This window comes from Chiloscyllium plagiosum, unplaced genomic scaffold (genome assembly GCF_037043375.1).
Source record: "Chiloscyllium plagiosum isolate Xiang-an unplaced genomic scaffold, Cpla_swu_hap1 HiC_scaffold_53X, whole genome shotgun sequence".
NCBI classification, from domain to species: Eukaryota; Metazoa; Chordata; class Chondrichthyes; order Orectolobiformes; family Hemiscylliidae; genus Chiloscyllium; species Chiloscyllium plagiosum.
Genome location: NW_028270191.1, coordinates 16626091 through 16654036, shown reverse-complemented (window position 1 = coordinate 16654036; position 27946 = coordinate 16626091). Strand labels below are relative to the sequence as shown.

The 27946-nt window shown below is 39.2% G+C and overlaps 3 protein-coding genes across 17 annotated transcripts in view; 2 read left to right on the top strand and 1 right to left on the bottom strand.

The window, feature by feature from the left end:
- LOC148134655 (uncharacterized) overlaps positions 1 to 27946 on the bottom strand; it is a 268788-nt gene that overhangs the window by 240077 nt on the left and 765 nt on the right. The window lies entirely within an intron of this gene.
- On the top strand, positions 72 to 25179 carry LOC148134656 (zinc finger CCCH domain-containing protein 10-like). Of its 10 annotated transcripts, none has more exons than XM_043681907.2 (3): positions 14432 to 14564; positions 15443 to 15487; positions 19180 to 25179. In XM_043681907.2, exon 3 carries the CDS (start codon positions 19228 to 19230, stop codon positions 20872 to 20874), a length of 1647 nt encoding a protein of 548 aa, XP_043537842.1. In that variant the 5' UTR covers positions 14432 to 14564; positions 15443 to 15487; positions 19180 to 19227; the 3' UTR covers positions 20875 to 25179. The 10 variants fall into 10 exon arrangements, with proteins under 10 accessions (XP_087841744.1, XP_043537845.1, XP_043537842.1 ...); XM_087985616.1 differs by having other exon boundaries at positions 15443 to 15514; XM_043681902.2 differs by having other exon boundaries at positions 14478 to 14568.
- Positions 14497 to 27946, top strand: part of LOC122543347 (zinc finger CCCH domain-containing protein 10-like) — a 141005-nt gene continuing 127555 nt past the window's right edge. For all 6 annotated transcript variants that reach the window (XM_087985626.1, XM_087985629.1, XM_087985625.1 and 3 more), the window contains exons 1-2: positions 14497 to 14568; positions 15443 to 15487. The gene's annotated coding sequence lies outside the window, so the exon portion shown is untranslated. The remainder of the gene's footprint in view (positions 14569 to 15442; positions 15488 to 27946) is intronic.

Sequence of the window (27946 nt, the reverse complement as noted above, 5' to 3'; positions counted from 1 at the left end):
TTCAAAATTTAACCTGAATTCCCTCGCCCATAAATTTTCTAATATCTATAACATTGAACAGTCCCCAACAGCATAGATGTTAATAATTTGAAAACCTGAAACAATACAAGGAAATACTCAGCAAGTCTTGCACCATCTTTTGAGAAACGAAAAAAAATCAGAGAGAAGCGTTTCAGGTTAGTGACCTTTAACTGGGGAAGAATTCAGAAGTAACAGGTTTTAAGCAAATAACAAGTACCTGTACAGAGACAAGAAAAGTGGGAGGGGGCTTACACAAAAGGAAAAGCCTGTGAAAGGTGGAAGGCGGGAGTAAACGACAAAAAAACGACAAAAAAGGATGATGGTGCAAGTAAAAATGAAATGCGTGTAAGGAAACAAATGATGGACTTACAGTAGGTGTGAATAGGAAAGTCGAATAATCCCCAATTACATTGGAGAAAAATGAAAACAGTAGTTATGAGTTAAAATTTTTGAACACCGAAAGGCTGCAAAGTACCCAATCAAAAGATGCATGTTGTTCCTCGAGCTTACATTCACCTTCATTGGATCACTGTCGGAGGCTAAGGACAGAGTTCAAACTGGAAGAACAGTGGAGAATGAAAATTACAGGCAATCTGGAATCTGAGGTCATGCTTCTGGCCTGAATGGATATATTCCACAAAGCAGTCACCCAATCTAGGTTTGGTCTCCCCAGTAGAGAGTAAGAAAGGAAAATACAGAGTACTAAACAGAAAAAAAACATATACAGTGCGTAAATTGGTATTTTGATGGATTGCAAGGAGGCTTGGACAATGAGAAGGGTAAGTTTTGTATCTCTTGCATTTGCACAAGATACTGTGTTGGAAGGAGAAGGGGTGTTGAGGGTGGTGATTGAAGCTGTTGTATTATTAATCTACAATGCAGATTAAGTCACATGGATTCCATTTACTTGAAAATCTCAATAAGACTACTGTAACTGCAGTTGTAGATAATTGTATGGATTCTGATTCTAGTTTGCTTTTGGCTGGGCAACAGTTAATCATGTAATTTTATTCTAGTCCTTGGCACATGAGCACATCCAGCTCTTTAAAACAAATCAGGTCTTGAAGCAAAAATCACACATTACTTTTTAAACCCACCCCCCCCCACCCAAGATAAAAATTACTCACAGAGTGAAAGTACATCTACATTAGGGTAGCCGCAAATGTATTAAAATAGAAACAGTAATTGAAAAAAGTTAAGAGTCTAAATGACATATTTGGTGGCTTGACAATCCTTCCAAATCTTATGATGGTATAACCTTCTGGAGATTTGGATTCGCACTTAGGTGTTCTTGACTTGTCGGTGTGTTCAAGTCACGTGTGTATTTAGTGCACTGTTTGTTGTCCTGATGACCATTCACACCTTCATTTCCAGGTTGATTTCTGCATGTATGTTTTGCACAATTGGTGTATTTTACAGTTCCCTGAGTTGGCTTTTGTTTCCCCTCAATGTTGCTTTATTTGGTGTAGTGACTTTGTAGCATTTAGGCTCACTGCATATTTTGGCTTTCTCTGTTCCTGTGTAGTATTTATGATTCTGACCTTCTATCCTATGTATAAATTCAACAGTACCACATCTGCATGTCAATCATGCACTATCTTCATTCTTCATAGATTCATCGAGATATTTAGGCCAGAAACCGGCCTTTCAGTCCAACTCGTTCATGCAACTAGATATCCTAAATTAATCTAGTCCCATTTGGCCCATATCCCTCAAAACCCTTCCTATTCGTATACCCATCCAGATGCCTTTGAAATGCTGTAATTATACCAGCCTCCATCACTTCCTCTGGCAGTTCATTCCATACACACACCACATGAAAATGTTGCTTCTAAGGTCCCTTTTAAATCTTTCCCCTCTCACCTTAACCCCATGACATCTAGTTTTAGAATCCCCTACCCTGGGGAAAAGACCTTGGCTACTCACCTGATTCATGCCTCTCAAGATTTTATAAACCTTGATAAGGTCACCCCTCAGCCACCAACAGACCAGGGAAAATAGCTCCAGCCTATTCACCCTCTCCCTATAGCTCAAACCCTCCAACCCTGGCAACATCCTTGTAAATCTTTTCTGAACCCTTTCAAGTTTCACAACATCCTTCCAACAGTAGGGAGACCAGAATTGAACGCAGTATTCCAAAAGTGGCCATACCAATGATTTATACAGCTGCAACATGACCTCCCAGCTCCCAAACTCAATGCACTGACCAATAAAGGCAAGCACACCAAACGCTTTCTTCACTACTCTGTCTACCACTTTCGAGAAACTATGATCCTGCACTCCAAGGTCTTTTCGTTTGGCAAAACTCCCAAGGACCTTACCATTAAGTGTATAAGTCCTGCCCTGATTTGCCCTACCAAAATGTAACACCTCACATTTACCTAGATTAAACTCTACCTGCCACTCCTCGGCCCATGTGATCACGGTCCCGTTGTACTCTGAGGTAGCTTCTTCACTGTCCATTACACAGGTATTCCTGATGAAGGGCTTTTGCCCGATATATTGATTTTACTGCTCCTTGGATGCTGTCTGAACTGCTGTGCTTTTCCAGCACCACTCTCATACAGAATCTGATTTCTAGCATCTGCAGTCATTGTTTTTACCTGTCCATTCACCACCAATTCTGGTGTCATCTGCAAACTTACTAAACATATCTCTTGTATCTACATCCAAATCATTTATATAAATGACAAAAGCCGTGGACCCAGCACTGGTCCTTGTGGCAAACTACTGGTCACAGGCCTCCGGTCCGAAAAACAACCCTCTACCAAAACCCTCTGTCTCCTACCTTTGAGCCAATTTTGTATCCAAATGGCTCGTTATCCCTGTATTTGACATGATCTAACCTGAAGGGCTTATGCCCGAAACGTCGATTCTCCTGTTCCTTGGATGCTGCCTGACCTGCTGCGCTTTTCCAGCAACACATTTTCAGCTCTTGTCAACCAATCTACCATGTGAACCTTGTCGAACGCCTTAATGAAGTCTGCATAGACAATGTTCACTGCTCTGCCTTCATTAATCCTCTTCACCATAGAGTCATAGTCTTAGAGATGTACAGCATGGAAACAGATCCTTCGGTCCAACCCGTCCATACCGATCAGATACCCCAACTCAATCTAGTCCCACCTGCCAGCACCCGGCCCATATCCCTCCAAACCCTTCCTATTCGTATACCCATCCAAATGTATTTTAAATGTTGCAATTGTACCAGCCTCCACCACTTCTTCTGGCAGCTCATTCCATACACATACCAATCACTTCTTTTAAAAATCCAATTAATTTAGTAAGACACAATTGCCCACGCACAAAGCCTTTCTTGATTTTCAAGGTGTTTGTCCTGTAACTGAGGTAGGATCAAGAAATACCCTAAAGCTTTCTATAGGTATATTAGGAATAAAAGAATGACTAGCGAAAGGGACAATCAAGGATAGTAGTGGGAAGTTGTGCATGGAGTCTGATGAGATGAGGAAGCGCTAAATGAATATTTTCTGTCAGTTTTCACATTGGAAAATGACAATGTTGTTGAGGAGAATACTGAGATACAGGTTACTAGACTAGACAGGATTGACATTCGCAAGGAGGAGGTGTTAACAATTATGGAAATTGTGAAAATAGATAAGTCCCCTGGGCCGGATGAGATTTATCCTAGGATTCCCTTGAAAGCTGGGGGTGGGGATTGCAAAGTCTTAGGCTTTGATCTTTATGTCATCATTGTCCACAGGAATAGTGTCAGAAGACTGGAGGATAGCAAATGTTGACCCCTTTTTCAAGAAGGGGAGTATGGACAATCCTGGTAATTATAGACCAGTGAGCCTTACTTCGGTTGTGGGTAAAGTGTTGGAAAAGGTTATAAGAGATAAGATTTGTAATCATCTAGATAGGAATAAGTTGATTAGGGATCGTCAACATGGTTTTGTGAAGGGTAGGATGTGCCTCACAAACCTTATTGAGTTCTTTGAGATGATGACCAAACAGTTGGATGAGGGTAACCGCATTATAGGAAGGATGTGGAAGCTTTGGAAAAGGTTCAGAGGAGAATTACTAGAGTATTGCCTGGTATGGAGGGAAGGTCTTGTGAGGAAAGGCTGAGGGACTTGAGGCTGTTTTCGTGAGAGAGAAGGAGGTTGAGAGATGACTTAATTGACAAAAATAAGATAACCAGAGGGTTAGATAGGGTGGATAGTGAGACCCATTTCCTCGGATGGTGTTGGCTGGCAGGAGGGGATATGGCTTTAAATTGAGGGGTGATAGATCTAGGATAGATATCAGAGCTAGTTTCTTTACTCAGAGAGTGGTAGGAGCTTGGAACGCACTGCCTGTAACAGTAGTAGACTCGCCAACTTTAAGGGCATTTAAATGCTCATTGGATAAACATATAGATGAAAATAGAATAGTGTAGGATAGATGGGCTTCAGATTGGTTCCAAAGATTGGTGCAACATCGAGGGCGGAAGGGTCTGTACTGCACTGTAATATTCTTTGTTCTATGAGAACTTAGACAGGTAAGGGCTTGGCAGAGTTATCCCAACTTGCCTTCAAAACATAATCTCTGTTGGTTACAGTAAGCCCATGTTCAGAGGAAGGGTCACCAGTCCAGAAACGTTAATTTTGATTTCTCTTCACAGATACTGCCAGATCTGCTGATCTTTTCCAGCAACTTCTGTTTTTGGCTCTAGGGGGCCTGTTGTACTCAGGTTAGGGCAGGGTTACTGTGCCCAGGTTAGGGACCAGGGGCAGAGCACCATTGATTTCTGTCACTACCTAACAGGAGTCGTTGTAATCCAGGTGGTGTACTTGAAGTGGTTTGCGCCAAATCAGTTTCAATAGTTTGAGATCAGTTTCCACAGTGATGTACCAAACAAGTTTCTCGCAAACAGATACCCATGCAATCTTGTGACACCAAATAATAGAACAAGCATTTTATACTCTATGTTGGAATTGTTGAATTGTACTTGTGATAGATCTTTGGATTAAAATATTTGGATGCATGCTCCTTCTGAAACACATTGGCTTCCAGGACTATCTTAATCCTTGCGTCATAACACTGTGGGATACAGGTTTCCACTGACAATGCCAGTTTTACAGTGATTCAAGCATGCATTGACATAGGACACAGAATTTATAAATAAAAGATCAAAGTGTCATACATATATGTTATACATATAGTATGTATTTCCTTAAGGGTTCTCTTAAAGACAATGCTTTATTGGAAAAGTATTATATGTTCTGAGCTAGGAACTTGTAAATATCTGAGAAATCCCTGTAGAGCATCTTTGAAATGTGTGTCCTATATCTTTGACTTTGCCTGGGTCAGGACAGATCCCATTACATAACTAGATAAAGGCAAAAAGTTTGATCTGACCTGCATTTACTTGACACCTTTTACTGTTGAAGACACATTCTTCACCACGATCTGCTGTCATTAATGAATGCAGATTTTGGCAATGTTTTTTTTTTGTTTGTACCATCACAACAGTATAAATTGGTAATACCTATACATCCAGGAATATTTTCTGCAATTCAATCCATACACTGCTAGAACTGATCTAGAATGACGGGCCAAAAGGTAGTCTCTGGAAGCAATGTCTTTCACGTGGTGTCTGAAAGTAGCGATTTTGAGATTTTTTGGCCAATTGAATAGTCAACATCCATGTTGGGTATCCAGACCAGAGCAGAATTTAGCTCCTGCGATTCAATTCATCTTGCATTGGAATTTTGTGCGTGCATTCCTTTTCGAAAGAGATTCAGATGTCTTGGGTCCAAACATGTCCTGAGTGTTCCATCTTTCTTAAGCACACACTGAATAGAACTGCACCAGTGTGATGTACAAGCCAAATAATGTCATTATGTCCCATAATGTCCAGCTCATGCTTGAGCTTTTCTTGTATGTGAATACTGCATTTTTGGTAGGGTTGATTGATGGAATTGTATCTTCTTAGAGGTGCAATACAGCATCATCTTTGAAGTTACCTTTGGCATAGAATCTGTCTGGGCACAATAGTTGAGAGTGTTGGATTGACTAAATGCAATTATTTTTGGTCTCGCTGTTGCAGTTAGTATCTTTACAGCCCAATTTTGAACCAACCCTGCCTCAACAGGCTCACATCCCCTGTAATGACTTTTACACCGGGACCCCAGAAAAAAAATGTGACTTTGGCACAGCTTCAAGTCTTGTCTAAGATTTCCTTCTGTGGTTTTCAAGCATGCATCACTGCTTTTGTTTCTTAAGAAAAATCAACATTGATCATGTCGTGTTTCTTGTATTATTGGTAAGTAACAGATAAAATCACATGGATTTAGATTAGATTACTTACAGTGTGGAAACAGGCCCTTCGACCCAACAAGTCCACACTGACCCGCCGAAACACAACCCACCCATACATTTACCCCTTCACCTAACACTACGGGCAATTTAGCATGGCCAATTCACCTGGCCTGTGGAAGGAAACCCACGCAGACACGGGGAGAATGTGCAAACTCCACACAGTCAGTCGCCTGAGGTGGGAATTGAACCCAAGTCTCTGGTGCTGTTAGGCAGCAGTGCTAACTACTGTGCCACCGTGCCGTTTACTTGAAAGTCTGTACAGGTTTATTTTACAGCTGGTACATCTCACTGGGGTAGCATGTCAGAAATCAAGCTTCACTAGTCCTGGCGTTGTCACTAGAATTAAAGATTTTAAGAAGTACGCAGAATTCCCCAATTTACCTGTCTTTTAGACAAAGGTTGACAGAAAGCAGGACCAGGTTTCCATACTTAAATAACTATTTATTTGTAATAAATAAATATTCTTCTAAGTACAGATAAGCAATAATGAACTGTCCAAATATAACTCTCATAGTTAAAACTGTAACCCCTTTAACATCCCTCCCCCACGCCCCCCACACACAAAAAACATAAATGTTATAGGCTGAGGCAAACAATCGGAAGACAGTTCAGTGATCCCTGTGCATAAGGCTTGTGGAGATGAATCTTGTGCTGATCAGAAGACTGCTTTTTCATCTTTTTTTCTCCAGATACTTTCACCTGTTTACAGGAGGCACAAGGTGACTGGTTCCCACCTATAAAGGTCTTTGACTTATCAATTAAAAGTCACAGCTGACAGAAACTGGAAATGGGAAATAAACTGGCTGTCTCACCTTCCAACTCCAACTTGATTTAGTCCCCTTTCCCTCTCCTTACCTCTCCCTCAATTCTGATGGTCTGCATTTCCCTTAATGTACAAGGTTTTGGAGTGCTGCTCCTTTGTCAGGTAGCTAGTGGAGCAGGTACATAGGACACAGAATTTATAAGTAAAAGATCAAAGTGTCATACAACTGATGCAATGTACTCGACAAACCTGGATGGCTGTTAAGTATTGAATCACTTAGAATGGGGATGCAGGTTTTTATTGATTAATATGTAAATCCTATCGCATTGCATCAGTCGTATGACACTTTGAGCTTTTATTAATAAATTCTGTGTCCTATGTACCTGCCCCACTAGCTGCCTGATGAAGGAGCAGCGCTCCAAATGCTTGTACTTTCAAATAAACCTGTTGGACTATAACCTGGTGACGTGTGAATTTTAACTTTGTCCAGCCAAGTCCAACACCGGCATCTCCACATCATGTTTCCCTTAATGGGCTTTGCATGTAACTTAATCATTAGGAGAACGCGGATGATTTACTGGTGGACATTAACAGGTGAAAAAATATCATGGGTAACTTGGTGATGGGAAAAAAAATTGTTATGTTTAAGAGCACTTCTGGATAAAAAAAAAGAAAATAAACTGGCTGCCTTCAGACCCAAGTGCTTTTTACTACAGAAGAAAAACAGCCTCTGTTCCTCCAGAGGCCCAGCGATTCTGCTAAAACATTCATCCCCACACACTGTTCAGAAATCTGGGAACCAATCAATGTAGATGTTGGCAGGCCTTTGTTATTGATAACGAGACACTAGCTCACAGATCAATCAACTACACTTGGCCAACCAAAGTTCCATGCACAAGACCATAAGGTGTATGAGCAGAAGGCCATTCAGCCCATCAAGTTTGCTCTGCCATGCAGTGAGATCTGATAATCCTCAAGTCCATTTTCCTACCAAATCCCCATAACCCTTGATTCCCTTACAGGTTAAAAGTCTGTTTATCTTAGCCTTGAAAATACTTAACAACTCAACCTCGACAGCCCTCTGTGATAAAAAATTCCAAAGATGCACTATCCTCTGAAAGAAGAAATTCCACCTCATCTGTCTTAAATCTGCAATCCCTTATTTTGACATTATGCCCACTGATCCTAGACTCTCCCACAAGGTAAATCTACCCTGCATCTACCCTGTCAGGTCTCCTAAGAATCTTGTATGTTTCAATAAGGTCAGCTTTCATTCTTCTACATTCCAATGAGTACAGGCCCAACCTCTGCAACCTCTCCTCAAGAATATCCTTCCACATCCAGGATCAATTTAGTGAACTTCCTCTGGACTGCCTCCAATGCCAGTGTATTTTTCTTCAGAGAAGGGTCCCAAAACTGTTCACAGTATTCCAGTTGTTGTCTGACTAGTGTCTTGCATAATTTTAGCAAAACCTCCCTACTTTTATACTTCATTCTACATTTCAAACACACCATTTAGCTCCAACTCATCTGCAAACCAAGCAGTTGAAGTACAAACAGTACTTCAATGAGTGTCAGGTTATTGGCTTTTAAAAAGTGCGGCAATCCTTCAACTATCTTTGGTTTTTAAAACAATTGTTTTCCCATTTCAGATCGCAATCGAAAATATAAATAAAATTTATTTTTATACAGCTCAGACTATAATTTGCAGTTACAGATAACTATGTTTGCATCCTGACTCTCGCTTACCACTGTTGATCCACACATAGCAGTTGGTTTCCAGTGACAGTAACCTCTAGTTTTAGCATGTCTCACAAGAGAAAACATTCTTTCTACATGCACCCTGTCAAGATATCTCAGGATCTTAAATGTTTCAATCAAATCATCTCTTACTTTCAAATGCCAGCAGGTAAAAGTCTAGCCTGTCCAACATCTCCTCAGAAGACAACATACCTATTCCAGTATTAGTCCAGTAAATGATCTCTGAACAATATCTAACAATTTACACCATTCCTTAAATAAAGCAACAAGACTTTACACAATATTTCAGATGTGTAGAAATGGAGGAGGAGTGGACCAGGATGTCCTGGAAGGATTGTTCCCTACAGAAGGCTGACAATGGAGATGATGAGAATATGTTTATGGTGGTGGCAAACTGTTGGAGTTGGTCGAATCATTTTTATCTGTAACGATCTTTGGATGTGGATGATGGTATGGTGGGGTGAGTGTCAAGGGAACTCTATTGCTGTTATGCAAGAGAAGAGAAGAACTAGATGCGAGGTGTTGGCTCTGCTTTCTCTCCATCTATGCTGCCAGACTTTGAGTTTTTCCAACAATTTCTGGTTTTGTTTCTGACTCATTCAATATTCTGAGAAAACTCTGTCATTTCAGTCCTTCTGGCCTCCTCATTGTAATTAGTGTTTGTTCAGTAATCACATTTCTTATTTCTCTAGCTTCTCTGTGGGTTTGCAAGCAAATTTTACTGCCTCTTTATTTAGAAACTTTACAGCCTTCTCAGTGGGATTTGATTTCCTAAAAGAAAGGTTTATTAGACAACCACTAGTATAGAGACCCCTTAGTCACTTCAAAGCCAGACTGTCTAAATTATTAGACAATATACCTCTGAATTCCTTGAAAGCTTTGCTTGGCTATTTTCTTTAAAATCATTTTTCGATAAACAGCAACGACTTACAGCACACATTAGGTTGTTACTCTCATTCCTGGATTTAATCTAAATAAAATGTCCAAATTGTTTCATATTTTCCAATTTTTCTACATAATCCTGAAATATAAATATGTCTTCCAACTGTAATAAAATTGTCAAAGATTTTTTATGGCATTGTAACTTTGAAGCAATTTTCTCAAACGAGACAAAAGACAATTCAATTCCTTCCTCAATGAATTTAGGCATAAGGTGAATATTCTTCTCAAATCAAAATGAGACTGTGATTTGTGATCGAGATGGAAGAACTATGGACCTTTAACAAAATGGTGACAGAGTCCTCAATCCAGAAATCCTGGCCTGATATCTGGCAACTACCATTTTCACTGAGCAGGAGCAGTGGAATTTTGCATGTCCATAGATTAAGAGACTGTTGCTTTTACTCAGAACTAATTTTCATTGAAAATGTTTTGTGTAACATGACTCATGAGATTTATGAATTTGAGGAATAGATACAAATTTACGAGAGTTCTTTGGAGAGCTGAGGTAACCTTTTGGAGAACTTTAAAAATGTTCACCAAGGGCCACCAAGCTTCAACAAGTTCAATTGCAAATGTGTGATACCAGTAGAATTGGATGAGGGGCCTGTGATTTTGCATGAAATTTTCTCCTAATGTCTAGGCACCAAGGTGGAAGGAAGGAGAATGTACCAGATAAGAAGAGTGCACATATGACAAAGGTACTGCAAATTATGGGAAATCATGGACTATATTGGGGTGGGAATTCTGGTCGGCATGGACAAGTTGGACCGAAGGGTCTGTTTCCGTGCTGTATATCTCTACGATTCTATGTGGTTTCACCAACGCCCTTGTAATTGAAGCATAATTGTCCTACTTTTGTATTCCATTCCCCTCGCAATAAACAGTCACATTCTATTAGCTTTCCTAGTTACTTAATGTATGTGCACATGAACCTCTTGCAACTCATGCACGAGGACACTCAGATCTGTCTACATCTCAGAGTTCTGCAATTTCTCACTGTTTAAACAACATGCTTAATTCTTCCAGCCAAAATGGACAATTTCATGTTTTTCTACATTAATATCCATTTGCCAGATCTATTCCCCCTCATTTAACCTCTCTATACCCCTTTGTCACTTCTTTATGTGCTCTTACTTTGCAACCTACCTTTGTCATTAGCAAATTTAGCAATCAAACCCTTATTTATATACATTGTAAAAGATTGAGGCCTCAACACTGATCCTTGTAACACACCATCCATTACGAGGTAAAAACAATGACTGCAGATGCTGGAACATCTTGCCAATCAGAAATTAACCATTTATGCCTACACTGTTTCCATTCAGTTAGCCAATTTTCAGTCAATGCCAATATTATTACCACCTACATCATTGTTTTAAAAAATTCTCAAGGTCAGGTTCGTAGGAGAGTAGTCTGACACAGAACAAACGACCAAGAGGCGAGACTGCTAGAATATGGGCATTTTATTCCCCGCAGTGTCGCACAACGGGTCTGGTTTATGCTCACTCTACATGTTACAAAAACTGGGAGCCGGCAGTTCTCGTAGAGCGGTTGCCAACAACCCACGCTCGGCGGTTAAACGTAACCCCGGAGCAGACTCACCGAACTGGAGACTTTTCCAGCTTTTTATTCTTTTCCAGATATAAACATTCATGTGAACAGCAGAGCAAGGCTAAAAAACACATTCCATTCTGGTTACATACAGATAAGAAGATTCACACGGGACTAAGCAACACCTCCATTCCGGTTAGATTCACACATGTATTGGGACATAATTTTTAACCGTTTCACCACATTCCACTGCTTGGAATTTTACACCACATTCCACTGCTTGGCCCAATACATGTGTTACATTATGCAATTCGTTTCAGTTAATTTCAGTTCAGTCAATTCAGTGTAGTTCAATTCAGCTCAGTTCAGGTCTGTTCAGTTCAATTCAATTGTGTTCAATTCAGTTCCGTCCATTTCAATTCAATTTAGCTCAGTTCCATTTTGTTCCGTTCAATTTGATTCACTTCAGTTCCACTCAGTTCAGTTCAGTTCAATCCCATTCAATTCTGTTAACTCCGCTTCAGCCTTTTGGACATGCCCACATCCTCCGCTGTACCCCAGGCAAGGGGTTCTTCGGCAGGACTGGGATCCTTTCTCAAACAAACTGCCACGTACATGCCCACATCCATGCCATCCCGGGACGGTCGGGACCTCCACAGTTTGTTCTTCTGGTTTCTTAGTCGTTTTCCAAAACATTGTTCTGTATCAAAATCTCTCCTCAATTGCGATTGACCCTGCTCGACTACGCCAAATGTTTTAAAAAATTCTCAAGGTCAGGTTCGTAGGAGAGTAGTCTGACACAGAACAAACGACCAAGAGGCGAGACTGCTAGAATATGGGCATTTTATTCCCCGCAGTGTCGCACAACGGGTCTGGTTTATGCTCACTCTACATGTTACAAAAACTGGGAGCCGGCAGTTCTCGTAGAGCGGTTGCCAACAACCCACGCTCGGCGGTTAAACGTAACCCCGGAGCAGACTCACCGAACTGGAGACTTTTCCAGCTTTTTATTCTTTTCCAGATATAAACATTCATGTGAACAGCAGAGCAAGGCTAAAAAACACATTCCATTCTGGTTACATACAGATAAGAAGATTCACACGGGACTAAGCAACACCTCCATTCCGGTTAGATTCACACATGTATTGGGACATAATTTTTAACCGTTTCACCACATTCCACTGCTTGGAATTTTACACCACATTCCACTGCTTGGCCCAATACATGTGTTACATTATGCAATTCGTTTCAGTTAATTTCAGTTCAGTCAATTCAGTGTAGTTCAATTCAGCTCAGTTCAGGTCTGTTCAGTTCAATTCAATTGTGTTCAATTCAGTTCCGTCCATTTCAATTCAATTTAGCTCAGTTCCATTTTGTTCCGTTCAATTTGATTCACTTCAGTTCCACTCAGTTCAGTTCAGTTCAATCCCATTCAATTCTGTTAACTCCGCTTCAGCCTTTTGGACATGCCCACATCCTCCGCTGTACCCCAGGCAAGGGGTTCTTCGGCAGGACTGGGATCCTTTCTCAAACAAACTGCCACGTACATGCCCACATCCATGCCATCCCGGGACGGTCGGGACCTCCACAGTTTGTTCTTCTGGTTTCTTAGTCGTTTTCCAAAACATTGTTCTGTATCAAAATCTCTCCTCAATTGCGATTGATCCTGCCGACTACGCCAAATGTTTTAAAAAATTCTCAAGGTCAGGTTCGTAGGAGAGTAGTCTGACACAGAACAAACGACCAAGAGGCGAGACTGCTAGAATATGGGCATTTTATTCCCCGCAGTGTCGCACAACGGGTCTGGTTTATGCTCACTCTACATGTTACAAAAACTGGGAGCCGTCAGTTCTTGTAGAGCGGTTGCCAACAACCCACGCTCGGCGGTTAAACGTAACCCCGGAGCAGACTCACCGAACTGGAGACTTTTCCAGCTTTTTATTCTTTTCCAGATCATGTGAACAGCAGAGCAAGGCTAAAAAACACATTCCATTCTGGTTACATACAGATAAGAAGATTCACACGGGACTAAGCAACACCTCCATTCCGGTTAGATTCACACATGTATTGGGACATAATTTTTAACCGTTTCACCACATTCCACTGCTTGGAATTTTACACCACAATCATGAGCTTGTATTTTCTACAATAATTGAGAAAGTGAGGACTGCAGATGCTGGAGATCAGAGCTGAAAAATGTGTTGCTGGAAAAATGCAGCAGGTCAGGCAGCATCCAAGGAACAGGAGAATCGACGTTTCGGGCATAAGCCCTTCTTCAGGGCTTATGCCCGAAACGTCAATTCTCCTGCTCCTTGGATGCTGCCTGACCTGCTCCGCTTTTCCAGCAACACATTTTTCAGCCCTTTTCTACAATAATGTTTTACATGGCCCTTTATTAAATGCCTTCTGGAAATCTGGAAGGAGGGATGGAGTCAAAGAAATGGAAAGAGAAGAATCCAGAAGGGTGTCAGTATCCATCAGTTGTTAAAGCTTATGATACCCTCACACTTAAAAGGAAAAAAAGCCATTGTTGAAAAGTAAGAGGTGAAAGATGAAATGGAATTGTGATGCAGTACTACTGAACAGAAATGTCGAAAATATGTACGTGGCACTGAGTGTAAATCTGTAGGTGAGTTATGAGGATGGATTGGAAACGTTGGTACTGTTCCCCTTGCAGTTTAAAAATTATGACGGGGCGGAGACAGAGTGGATAGGGAGAAGCTGTTCCTGCTCATAGAGAAAAAGAACGATGGCATAGATTTAAAGTGATATGCAAATAAAGCAAGGGCGATGTGATTTTTTTGACACAGCGAGTTAGTTATGCTATGAAGTGCACTGCGTGGCAATGTGGTGGTGGCGGCAGGATGGGCCGAATGGCCTCCTTCAGCTTCATAGTGATTCTGAGAGTTCTGGCAGTGTCTGTAGATAGAGAATTCACGTTTCAGGTCAAAGACCTTTGTTCAGAACTGAAAAAAGTTAAATATCTTAAACGTTTTAAGGAAATATCGAAGTCGGGGAAGAAAGAACAAAAAGGAAAGTTTGTGATAAGATGGGAAACGTTTGCTGAGCGGTTACTGTTCATTAAACAATGGCTGTAGACTGGTTTCAATAGCGTCTTCAACGGGTGCTCTTGTCTCGGAGGACCCGAGTCCATATTCGTTGTGCTTGGAGGACTTAGAGGATAAAAAAAGGCTTACACCGTGTAGGTAAATGTGGCCCTGTTTCTTTCTATTTTTATATATCGGTCTTATTCCGGGATTGGTTGAGTGTAATTATTTATTTCTGTAGTTACTTTTTTTTTAAAAAAGTTCCCTACTTCTATTTATACGCCGACAGTTGCATCATTTTGAGTAAATCCGTTGAGGCCTAGAGTGTAATGAAGCCTCGTAGCAAGTTCGAGAACTTTCCGCCACCAGAGCTGTCAACAGTGCGATTTCGTGCGAGTTTCTGTCAGAATTCCGGTAGGCCTAAGAACGGATTTGTTCTTCGGAATGAAGGAATTCGTGTCCAGTAATATTATTATGTTATAACTGGCATGAAAGCAAGGAATTGATTGATTGAACACAAAACAATCTAAATGAAAATCTAAGGCAAGAGCATCTAAAGGATACCGAAAACACCGTTTTCAAGTATGGGACACAAAAGAATTTTGGTTCAAATTTATCGTTGAAATATTATTTGAAACCGCTTCATCCCGTTGGCTTCATGCAGAAACGATTTTTCTTGTGGGTAACATGACCTGTACAGTATTAAGACTGCTCAATTTCTGGCATTTTTTTCCAAGTGGCGAGAAATACACCAATCTTTGTTTTTAAATCTGAGTCTAGAATATCGACATGCTACCTAAGCTTCCCCCCCCCCCCCCCCCCTGTCGTTTTATACTTCATTGACATGGATTCTCCAATCCAGTTTGAATAAAATAATGATTGAAACTGAAACGTGCTTTATTGCCACACAGTTAGTACATTTGTCTACTAAACCATTGGAATCTTTTTAAAACAAAAACTCTAATTATGTGATTTTTGTTTTTAAAAATGACAATTACTGAAAATTATTTCCAAATATTATTATTCTTTGTAGATCGCTCTATGTTTTGCCATTCAAGAGCAAGAGCAGGAGAAAGCAGTAAGTTTTTTAGTTGATCAATCAAAGGTATGAGGGAGGGTAAATTTTTCATTTTTCTCCTTTGGATGTCAGATAACTTTACAACTCGTCCTATTTGTAGTTATTGTTGACTTGCACCCTATAGTGTGAAAATTCTTAGAGATGATTCTAAAAATCCTGTTTTTCCTTCTGTCGTGCCCAGTTATATCCCCTTGCACCTAAAGATAATGACTCATCCTGAGGTGGTATTGATAACTATTCAATGGTAGAAACACATTGCCAAGCTTAATCCTGTCTTTGCTGCATATTCATGTGTACACTTTTTTTAATAGTGGTCAGGTTAGAACTCTTGCTTTTAGTTTAATTTGAATTATCGAGGTATGTTTATTTTATTCCTCCACTGCTGCCCTGGTTGATTTTAAAAAGAATTAATGCAAATTGTGGATGAACCTGGGACTATATTATCCTGTCTGATTCCTCAGTACGACATCATAACTTCCATTTGTGTACTCAGTTGGTAGTGATGGGCAGAATGATTTGATTGTTATGCTGTTTGACTGGACTGAATCACTATGTTATATTTAAAGAAACAGTAATCCTGAGGACATAGATGGAGTACAAAATACTGTCCCATCTGTAGTTCTTGGGGGTGAAAACATAGTAAAGTTATGTCCTTCCTGTCTTTCATAATAACATTAAAATTCATTCAGATATCAAAAAAACTGGACCAGAAATTTTGGAGCTGAACTGAAAGATTGGAACTCCCAAAAGTGCAGCCTTTGTAACTTTGCCTGATGGCACTTGTCAACATTATCTTGGCAAATGTATTCAGTGCAGGAAGCCATGCTGTTCCTTTACTCAATACCTGTATTCATTATTTGGGACCTTTTTTCTTTCAAAAAAAAGTTTGATAAACTGATTTTGAAGCAATTTGACAGATAATTGAGGCGTTCTTGTATGAACTTTTGAGGCATTAAACCGATAAGTTATATATATATCTTTGCAACTAAATCAGTTTGTGTTTTAGATAATTGTCACTTTGTGCTATGGTAGCATAAATTAAAATAAAAGCTATTCACTACTTCCTATCTTCAATGACGTGCTGCTATCAGACCCATATTCTTGAATGCAAATAAAACGTGCAAATCAAGATCATTTTCTAACGTTAAGAACTTGGCCACTAAGTCTCCTTAAATGGGACACCACAGAAATTGGAAAAGCTGAGGTTAACCCGCATGTAATAATTGGATCAAAGAATGAAAGATAAAAAATTAATACTTTTGAATGGAATATTGCGTGCAATGCTGGTCTCCTTCCTACTGGAAGGATGTTGTGAAACTTGAAAGGGTTCAGAAAAAAGTTACAAGGATGTTGCCAGGGTTGGAGGATTTAACCTATAGGTTGAATAGGCTGGGGCTGTTTTCCCTGGAGGGTCGGAGGCTGAGGGGTGGCCTTATAGAGGTTTATAAAATCATTAGGGACATGGATGGTGTAAATAGACAAAGTCTTTTCCCTGGGGTTGGGGTGTCCAGAATTAGATGGCATAGATTTAGGGTGAGAGGGGAAAGATATAAAAGGGACCCAAGGGGCAACATTTTGAAGCAGATGGTGGTGCGTGTATGGAATGAGCTGCCAGAAGTGGTGGTGGCGGCTGGTACTATTGCAACATGTAAAAGGCATCTGGATGGGTATATGAATAGGAAGGGTTTAGAGGGATATGGGCTAAGTGCTGGCAAATGGGACTAGATTAATTTAGGATATCTAGTCGGCATGGACGAGTTGGACCAAAGGGTCTGTACTGTACATATCTATGGCTAAGTCCTTGGAAATAATTAATTAGAGCAAGGAGCTTCAAGTCATGAAAGATAGACAAGACAGAAAAAGGTCCTTTGGCCCATCAAGTGTATGCCAATCAAAAACAAACATCTAATTATTCAGGGTTATAAACTTTGCATTAATAATAATAAAGATGTAGGAAGACTGCATGTTTGGAGCTTTGGAAAAACAAAAGAAAATTCAGAGAAGGTCTATATTAATAAACATTAAGATTTGTGGTTGTTAAAAGGATGATGGGGTGAAGACAGTTGGCTAACTGACAGGAAGATGTTTTTGCCTTGTGCCTAGAAATTGGAACAATGTCAGAAAAGTCATCCCCTTTCCCACCTCTCAGATTGTGGGAACAGTACTCAAGTTTCTGGTAGATGTAAAGTGTTAAGAGGTGCTGAAGGATGGGAATAGGGATGAAAAGGTTTTTGACATGAAAGAGGAATTGATTCTTGGGAACAAGTTTAGCAATAAAGGAGATGTGAAATCAGAAGGAGTGAGGTAAAAACATTTTTTTAACAAATAAAGCATTCCCCCCCCCCCCCGATTATCAAAGACAAAAAGTGTCCATTATTTTGATTCTAGAAAGAAGGAAATATTTTGCAAAAATTGAAGGAACTATGTTTTACTGCCTCATTAAAGAGTGTGAAGGAGGTAGATTGAAGTCAGAGTTGATGTGTAAATGTAATATGGATTATGGGATTAGAATCCAGCCTTTATTTCAATAGCAGCTTGCAATGAAGTTGACTATATATTAAATATATTGAAGAAAATTGAGTTGTTTGTATTTTGTTTAATTTTTGAATCTTTTGAATCTTAAGTTGACACTTTATCTTAATTCGACATTGCTTGCATTAAATTTTCAGTTGCGTTTTCATAAATTAGCTTTTATGAATTAGAAACTGTAGCATGTATGTTCATCTATAAAATTCCATCAATAGTATTTCCTCGCGGACCCTTTAATGAATATAAATTTCAACATGCCATGATTGTGTGTATATGCAATATGCTAGTTTGCAATTTAGGAATGCATTTAATCATCTGAGATATTCTCATCCTACTACTTAAGTTAAACGTTTATCTTCGTAGCTGTGGTGTTAAGTGTTAAAAGTGGTTTGTTTTTGTTTTCTTAAATCTAGAATTTGAGGACCAAGTCTGAAATGATTAGCTGTCAGAATTTTATACAGTAGATTAGACGTAAGCTCTTATGGAATTTCATGTGGAAAGTGAAAGGTTGGGTTTGCAATATTCCTTTACATAGTATTTGCTACAATAATGTATAATTGTGGGTAGACTGAACTCTGCTCTGGTGAGCTTAATCACCACCATTTCATTTTCTCTGTTCTTTACGTTTCTTCAGTAGTTTGTTTCCACTGCTGATTGTACGTCTCTATTTCAAAATCCCTATAGTATAATTGCAATAAGAATTCATTTTTAAAATAATTATCTTATTAGCGATTATTACTTATTTTGTTGTACCACTGACATAATCAAGAAAAGAAACGCACCTGTAAATCGTTAATACCTATCATTTTAAAAGTGAGAAAAGACAAATGGTTCTTTCAGAGGAGGAATGCAAAATCACTGATAGCAACTTCTCAATTTCCATGTTATCCTTTGTACATGTGAATTTCAGACAATGCTGTCAGTTACAGAAGGAAATGATGGCAAAGCTGACAATTTTGCCATCATTACTATAGTAAATTCCTGATCAAAATAAAACTGCTTCTCCATTTTGTTATCAAACTTCTGCCATCTCCTAATGTTTTAAAAAAATCAACAATATAGGTACAACTACAATGTTTTGTGAGAAAAGGATTAACCACAGTTACTTTTGTAGATTAATCTCTTGTTCATTGTAAAAGAACTGGCTTCTTTTTCTTTTGCAGTTGTTTATTGAGAGCCTTGGCTGAGTAGCGCAGAAATAATCTGGAATCATGTCCGAGAACGACACTGATAATTTAGTCAACAGCGGCAAATATGAGGCTGGCAAGAGCAAACGGAATGTTTGCCGAGACTTTCTGCGCAATGTCTGCAACCGTGGTAAGAATTGCAGGTACTTCCACCCAGATGATATTGAGGCCTCCGACCTTGCCGAAATAAGGAACGAAACTGATAATTTAGTCAACATTGCCAGTGACGAGGCTGGTAAAAGCAAACAGAACATTTGCCGAGACTTTCTGCGCAATCTCTGCAATCGTGGTAAGAATTGCAGGTATATCCACCCAGATGACATTGAGGCTTCTGACCTCACTGATGTAAGGAATGACACTGATAATTTAGTGAATATTGGCAATGATGAGGCTGGCAAAAGCAAACAGAACATTTGCAGAGACTTTCTGCGCAATCTCTGCAATCGTGGTAAGAATTGCAGGTATTTTCACCCAGATGATATTGAGGTCACCAACCACACTGATCTAAGTGATGACGCTGATAATTTAGTCAATAATAGCAAATATGAGGTGAGCAAGAGCAAGCGGAATGTTTGCCGTGACTTTCTGCGCAATGTCTGCAACCGTGGTAAGAATTGCAGGTACTTTCATCCGGACAATGTTGAGGCCTACAATGTGGGTGACATGCGGCATGAGTCAATCTTTTGTCAGTACTTTCAGAATAGTAAATGTACCCGTGAGAACTGCACATTCATTCACGGGACGAAGGGGGAAGAGAATTATTACAATAAAACAGGAAAGCTTCCTGCTCACTTGCAACAGACAGTGGCTGTGACCTTTGGGCTTTCACCCTCTAATCTTCCTCTTATTACAAAGGAGATCCCATTTTGTCGTGACTTTCTAAAGGGCAAATGTCGAAGAGGATCCAAATGTAAATTCCAGCATTTGAAACGTGATGACAATGATAAAAAAAGTGTAGAAAGAGTGTCGTCACAAGATAGAGAACTTTCTCCTGAGATTTGTAGATATGACCGTTTGGATGACCTCTATGAGACAGAGAGATGTGATTACGACCAGCATCCGAAAAGGAGAAGGGTGGAGGGCCTGCGTTTTGAAGTATTTGATTACAGCACTCCCAGTCTGCGCCCAGGTGAACTCAGTTTTTTGGAGGAGGAAAACCATATGCTCAGAAAGCGCAATGAAGAACTCAAAAAGCAGGTGTCAAGCTTAATGCTGACTAATGAGGTCCTTCTGGAACAAAATGCAGATCTGCGCAAGCAGGTGAAGTTGGGGATCCTGAACACTGGGGCTGACCCAACACAACACCCAGCTTTGCACACTGTTACCAATTATAACCGTAGCATAGTAAAGACTCACACCACCCTGAGCAACCAGACACTGAGATCACAACCCATTTCTCATCAAGAGTTGATAGCGCAAGCTCGAGCTCATAATGCATTATGTTCTGAAGCCACATCCCAAAGTCCTCCTTGTCTTAGCGCTTCTATCTCTGCACCCTATGTCCAGGGGATGACTTCACCAGTTTCAATGGCACCACTTGCTATCTCTACACCTGTGGCAGTTACACAATCACTGCCAGGAATTGCCATGAGTTATACCACCACTCAAATGGTCAGTTACCCAAATGCATCCCAAAGTATGAGGTTCCTCTGTCGTGCAGAAGAGAGTTGAGGTTTGAAGATTTTATGAAAAATTAATATTTTCCCATTGTTGCTTCCCAGGGAAATTGTGAAAATTGAGTTTAAATATGATTCTTAAAGAGGGAGTCTCACCATCAGCAACCCTTTGCCGAAACTATGAAATGAGGATGCTTTTTACTCCTGCCTCAAATGGTGCGGGCTTATGAACTCACTGGCAAACTGCCTGTACAGAATTGTACCTCAGCAATAGTAGCATACTGAAGTTAAACCACCCTTCAGTTTGCCACTATGTATGTCGCAAATGTTCAAAAAAAAAATCCAACAGAACCCTTGTTTTTGAATGCTTTGAAAACTTGGTGTCAGCAGAAGTCTTGCTTTTGTTTGCTCACCCTGTAAACTCTGGTACTAATGAAAGCAAAGTTTTTGACAACGCATTGCAATGCCCAGACCAACTTGAGCTCTCCTGCTGCTGCACTTGGAATAGTTTTGCCTGCACTATGGTTGCTCTGTCTGTTTCTGTAAAATTGGTTTAATTTCACAAAAAAGTCGGTTTAAAAAAAACACAACGCTTGTGTTAAAAAAGATTGTGCCTGTTCTGCAGTTACTTGTTTTTAAATCACCTTTAAATCCAGAGTTTTTGTTTTACAGCAATAAAAACAAATCATTTTGTTTCCCCTCCCTCCCCACCACCAAAATAAATCCTGCTTTAATTGTGGTCAGGACAGTAATTGGAGGGTATGAAGACGGGTGAATAACTGTCTTCTGCTAGATATTTTGCCCTGTAATATAAATGGGACTTTTTACTCGAACGTTTTTGGGGAGTGGTGGGGGTTAGGGACTTAAAATCAAAAATGGCTCTCTTAAATGCAGCATCAGGGAATCTGGAAGCAAGAGGGGGCTAACATAACATGCACACATTTGAAATACGATCACTGAAGCAACTTGGGTTAATGCCTCCCAGCTACTGCTGATCGTTAAGTTATCTTGTGTTTTCTTGTTCACAGTTCCTTAGCTTTGAGCTCTCAAAGTTCAAAATACATTGAGCTTTGTGAAGCAACAAAATTGTTTTTTTTATTTCCTGGGGTACTGATGGTAAGACTCACTCTACATAAACTAAACAAAAAAAGTGTGCTCTAAGATTAGTAATGAATTGACAGTCTTTATCAAAGCACATAATTTAATGTAATATAAATTGCAAACTACCTGTTCTTCCCTTCTCCAACAATTTATGAAATTCACTTTTTTAATTACTGATAATTTTTATTTTTTCTACCAGCAATCGTATGCCACAAATGTTCTATTTTTCCTTTATTTAGAATTACAGTTGAGGTTATCAGAAACAAATAAATAAATTGCTTACTTGGTTAGTTTTAAATCTCTCTGATATTTGCTTATAGACATTCTATACCCATCCCGTTTCAAAGCACTTGGAGGGTTAATTTTTGGTGATACATGTGCATTTAGTTGAAATTACTTTTGGTAATTAAAATTGTATCTTTTTTTTTAAAAGTCATCAAGTTCCATGTTTCCTTTATGTTTTTGTACAAAGAGTTCCTGGCCAAAGCATTTTTTTTGCTCTTGTCATTTCTTTTCCCTTCAAAAGTGTACAAGCCCTCCGAAGATAAAACACCTTCTGTAGTGCAAAAAGAAAACTAAATGAGCATTCTCATCACAAACATATCCACTGTAACCTCTTAGGATATGAAAATGATTATAAAGTGCTGCAGTACTACGATTTAAGTTGGTGAGGCAAACTAAACTGTATGTAACAAACATATACTTAATGCCTGAAGCGTGGAAGCTGGGTGTTCACTAACTAATAGCTGAAAGTAGCATTGTACCAGATGATGTGAAGAAAAGGTTTGTGGATTGTCATCTTTGTCATGTGATTTTTCGAAGTTCTAGGTTCAAAACTTGTAGATCGCTGTGCCATTTCTGCATCTCGTCAAGAAACTTACCTAATTGCATTGTTAATCAGGGTTTCAAGGGTGCATCACCAATGTATACAACAGTACAACTGCTTTTTGTTTTCAATTCAGTAGTAACAAAACTGCAAAGTCAATCAGAGAGAATAGGAAACATCTACATTCATACAGAGCCACAACTTACTATATATAGAAGGTAGCTATATATGCACACGTATATGACATGACTAAAATATTTTTTAGTCATCCATATTGTAAATGTATGTTGAATGGTAATGTCAAACTACCCCTACTAAAAATATTTGTGATGTTGAACGAGGAGAGAATCTGGGACAGAATCTGGCCCAGTGTAATGTTTCCTTCCCTTGGTTGAATATCCTGCTGACTTCCAGTATCTAGACTCAGCCGAACGATAACCACTTGGATGAGGTTCCAGCGGACACCTTGTTGAATGATACTTCAGCATGGTGTCAATTCCATTGGGTGAGGAGGAGGAGAGTAGAAAAGTGACAGAGGAAGGTGGGGGGGGGGGGGAAGGCTTACAATTATACATAGGGTATAAAAGTGTACTGTAGTAAATAACATAGAATACAATGTGTGAAATATTGGCAGTTTTTTTCTACTTGAAGTTGTATGAGTAGTACATTATTGTGCCCATTTGATTCTTCACTTTAACAAATGACAACATTGGTATGTCAATGACTTCCTCTACTGCATGATAGGTTGGACGATCTGAGGGAGGTGCAAAGCAAAGTATGGTACTCCCAATTGGAGAGATGGCATTCTGAAAATGAACCTGTGCCCTGCATCCAATTTGTTTAAGAAAAACTGCAGTTTCCCAAATTTTCTGTATAGTTATTAGCTTCAAGTAAATTTTAACTTGTTGCAAGTTTTTTTTTGTTTTCAGATGTTTTCAATATTTTGATTCTATTACAGATTTCTAACTTGCTAAAATTAGACATGAGAATTTCTATTTACATAACGGTTACATTACTATCAACTGGGGAGCCATGTAGAAAATGCACTCAAGGAAGGATTAAGAAGCCAAAACCAACACTGAGAAGTTTGGGTCTGCAACATGGGAAATATGAATTTTTACAAATTTTAGTCTCAAAATACAGTAAACCCTTTACTATTCTGAGTCCCTGGGATTTTTCAGCGTAAAGTGCAGTGCCAAGATTGTCTAACTGCAGTCGGCAGGTCTTAAATTCACAGATGTTCAAAATAGGACTTCTAGTGCAACTTTTGAAAGTGGTCCATTAAGCATGTTTTCCTCAATTTTAATGCTGATAACTTGTTCGTGTGCATACTGGTGTTCATGAAAAGAAGTTCTGATTTATTGAAAATCTGAAGATGACAATTGACGTCCACTGTATGTAAATATAGATTATATGACAAAGAATGTACAGCAGTGTTGTCACTTATTGTTAGGATTAAAATAGGACCAGAATGAATGAATTCACACTGTTTCTGAATAGAGCCAAGTGAACTGTGTCTTTAGGTGTGTTTTTCTTTTTGGGTATGACATGTAATACCATTTCTCAAAGTTAAACTTTCCCACTGATAAGAACCTCCAGAATAACCTAAATTTCCAGTTTACTTCTGTATCTTGCTTGATTGATATTGTGTAAGTTTTTTTAAAATCACATTTGTGAGAAAATTAAACATAAGTTTTCTCCGTGCTGTGTATAACTACATTTGTTATCAGTTTACTTTTTAAATGTTGATCTGTAAGCATTTTTATAGTGTGAAATATAAACTATTCCTTTTTAGATGGCAAGATTCTTTAAGAAGGACAATCTAGTGGTTTTAAGCATTCAGAATAATTCTGGTCAGTTTGCTAAGTACCCTGTTTTAAGCAAGTCCCATCTGTGGTTGTGACTCAAACGTATTGGTTCTTTATTCACTGTTACTAAATTATAATGTTTGATTTGGAGGAGGTTGGGGATGAAATTTGGGAGACTGGAAGGTAGAATGTTTTCCTACAGATGTGTGCACTGTCTCCTGGCAGATTAAATTAACACTGATTTGTTCTGCTTGCTAAAGAGGGACACAGATGTTCCATATAGAGGACATGAGTTTTGACCTACAATCCCCAGTTCAACCACATCACTGAAGAAAGTTGCTGAACAGAGACCAACTATTTTGCCATATTCAAAGTATGGGACAGTAGCAGGAGGGTTTGTCCGAGGTGTTCTTGTATGTCCAACAGCAGCCAGTTTCAGAGCAGTATAAGCAAAGGCTGGGTGAAGGACACCCATTTTCTTATCTGTGGGCAGTTTATGAACCAAGGATTTTTTTTTGTGTAGAAAGACTTGTCTCTTTCTGAACAAAGTTTTAAAACATTGTATTTCTGTTGGATACTAATATGTGTGGTGCAATTAAATTAAAGATTTTCAAAGTCTTTTTTAGTTTTTTTCTGATTGTGTTTTCATTGTTTTTCATAAATTTAACCAATTCAAAGGATATACAGTATATGCTGTTGAATGAACTACATTTTTCAGTCAAGTTACTAGCTTTTTTTTTTGGATTTCCACTTCTGCAGATGAAATCAATTGGTTCCTTATAACTTGCTAGTACTGGCTGTTATGCAACCAACTTCACAGAAGTGCAGGAGGCGGCAATTTGGCCCGTTGTGTTTGTGTTAGCTATTTATGAGCAATTTACCTCGTGCCACTCACTTGACTTCTCCCCGTAACCTTCCATGTTCTTTCTTCCCAGACAATGGTGTAATTCCCTCTTGAATGCCTTGATTGAACCTGCCTCTACCAGACTGTCAGTGCGTTCCTGATCCTAATTACTCGCTGTGTGATAAAATGTTTTGTCATGTTATTACTTCTTTTGCTCATCACCTTTTAAATCTGTTTGTTCTCTAACCTTGCACTAATGGGAACATTGTTTTCATACATACTCTTCCAGACCACCCAAATTTTAAATTTTGCTATCAAATCTACTCTTAACCTTCTCTAAGGAGAACAGTACCAACTTCTCCAGTCTATCTAAACAACTGAAGTTCCTCATCCCTGGGATAAATGTTTTCTACATCCTCTCTAATGCTTTCACATCTTTCCCAAAGTGCAGCACCCAGAACTGTACACAACACTCTAGCTGTGGCCAAACCAGTGTTTGACACAAGTTTAATGTAACTCCCTTAACTTTAAATTGCTGCTTCTGCCTATTTGTCATGGATTGCCTCCATTTACAATTTGGCTCAATATGACCATTCTATCCCCTTTGCTTTGGCTCCTCGTAACACTGCTTGAATTAATCTTTTCCTTAAATATACCTTGGAGCTTAAACAGGTATTTTTCACAAGACAGCTTCACAGATGAGGACAAGAAAATGTCTGTGACGGTGAAGAAAATACAATGTATTTGAAGGGTTTGACAGGTCCTGCCTTTGGTCAAATTCATCTTTCTGTTCTAAAATAGATCTGAAAATAATGGCCACGTTAGAAGTTGGAAATAAACATCAGTCATGTAAATTTGCTGCACATGCCATGATGCAGCCTGTAAGGCATCTTCTGTTACAATCTTCATAGTTTGGAAAACATTTAAACCACTATGATTATGTTGATTCTTTCTTTGCTGAATGGTCTAAGTACATAGTATTTACATTGCACATTGTTTTGGTTTATTGCTGTGTTGAATGCAGCATATGACTGTTAATATTTTGCAGGAATGTTGTGGAGCGTTGCCATCTTTAGACTTGCAGATTTCTTTTTAATAACCTACTTTTTAAGTAGGATGTTATTAAACTCATTATGAGGTGAAAATATATAAAGATTAAAATAGCATAACCAAACTGATGTCAACCTCCTGCAGCTGCGAACCTATTAAGGTCTGAATGTTCAATAGCTCCAGCAAGCATAAAATAAATGGCAAAACTTTGGAAGCTGCAGCGCAAACAACATCACGTGAACTGTAACGTGGGTATCTGGAGTAGGAAATATTCAAGCTTATGGAAAAAGTTGATAAGTTTTGTGAAGCTGCAAGTTCCTTGATCTAAGATCCAGACTGTGGTCTCACTTCCAGGCCAGAGCTGGTGACCAAGGGAATTCCTCATATTTAGATAGTGGCATCAGAGACAGAGATGACATGGATGTGAATCTTTGCACAATAAACAGTTAAGTTTTGGAATGCACTGCCTGATAAAGTGGTGGAAACAAATTCAACAGTATGTTTCAAAAGGGCGTTAAATAAATAATTCAAGGAGAAAACGTTTGTGAGATATGAGAAAAGAATGGAAACTGCTCCTCAAAAGAGCCAATGTAAGGCGATGAAGTGGCTTATGTTCAATATTCGCAGCATCTTTGCTTTTTGCTACACTATTTTGCTTTTAGTGACTTATTTCTGTTAAGCTATTTCATAATTCTGTAACGAGATGGTGCAAGTTAGAGGGATAGCATCAAATCTAATATGGTAGGTAATATGTTCACATATGAAGCACTTTTTATTGTGTCTTTCATGACCTGATTTACAAAGATGTTGCTGAGGTTGGAACATTTGAGCTATATGGAGAGGCCGAAGAGACTGAAGGGTGACCTTATAGAGGTTTATAAAATCATGAGGGGTATGGATATCTTTTCCCCAGGTAGGGGAAGTCCAAACTAGAGGTCATAAGTTTAAGGTGAGAGGGAAGATTTAAAAGGGACCTAAGGGGCAACTGTTTCAACTAGAGGGTGGTATATATGCCAGAGGAGGTGGAGGTTGGTACAATTACAACATTTAAAAGGCATCTGGATGGGTATATAAATAGGAAGGTTTTAGAGGGACATGGGCCAAATGCTGGCAGTTGGAACTATTTATTTAGGATGTCTGGTCAACATGGACAAGTTGGACTGAAGGGTCTGTTTCCATGTTGTACATCTCAATGACCTCAGGACATCCCAAAATGCTTTACAGTCAGTGAAGTACTTTTTAAAAAAAATTGTAGGAAATCCAGCAGCCAACTTGTGGAAAGCACGATCAATGTGAGGATGTCGTTTGAGGGATCATTGTTGACCAGGGATAACTGCAATGCTGTTCTTTCAAATAGTGCCATGACACATTACACATCCATCTGAAAGGAATGTTGAAGCCTTGGCTTAATGTTTAATCTGTAAGAAGACACTTCCAATTGTGTAGCATTTCATTAGTACTGCACTGAAGAGATTAGAATACAAAATTTATTTTTAAC

Excerpts from the sequence above, each read along its gene's own strand:
- LOC148134656 (XM_087985618.1), top strand. The coding sequence starts at position 19,228 with ATGTCCGAGAACGACACTGATAATTTAGTCAACAGCGGCAAATATGAG.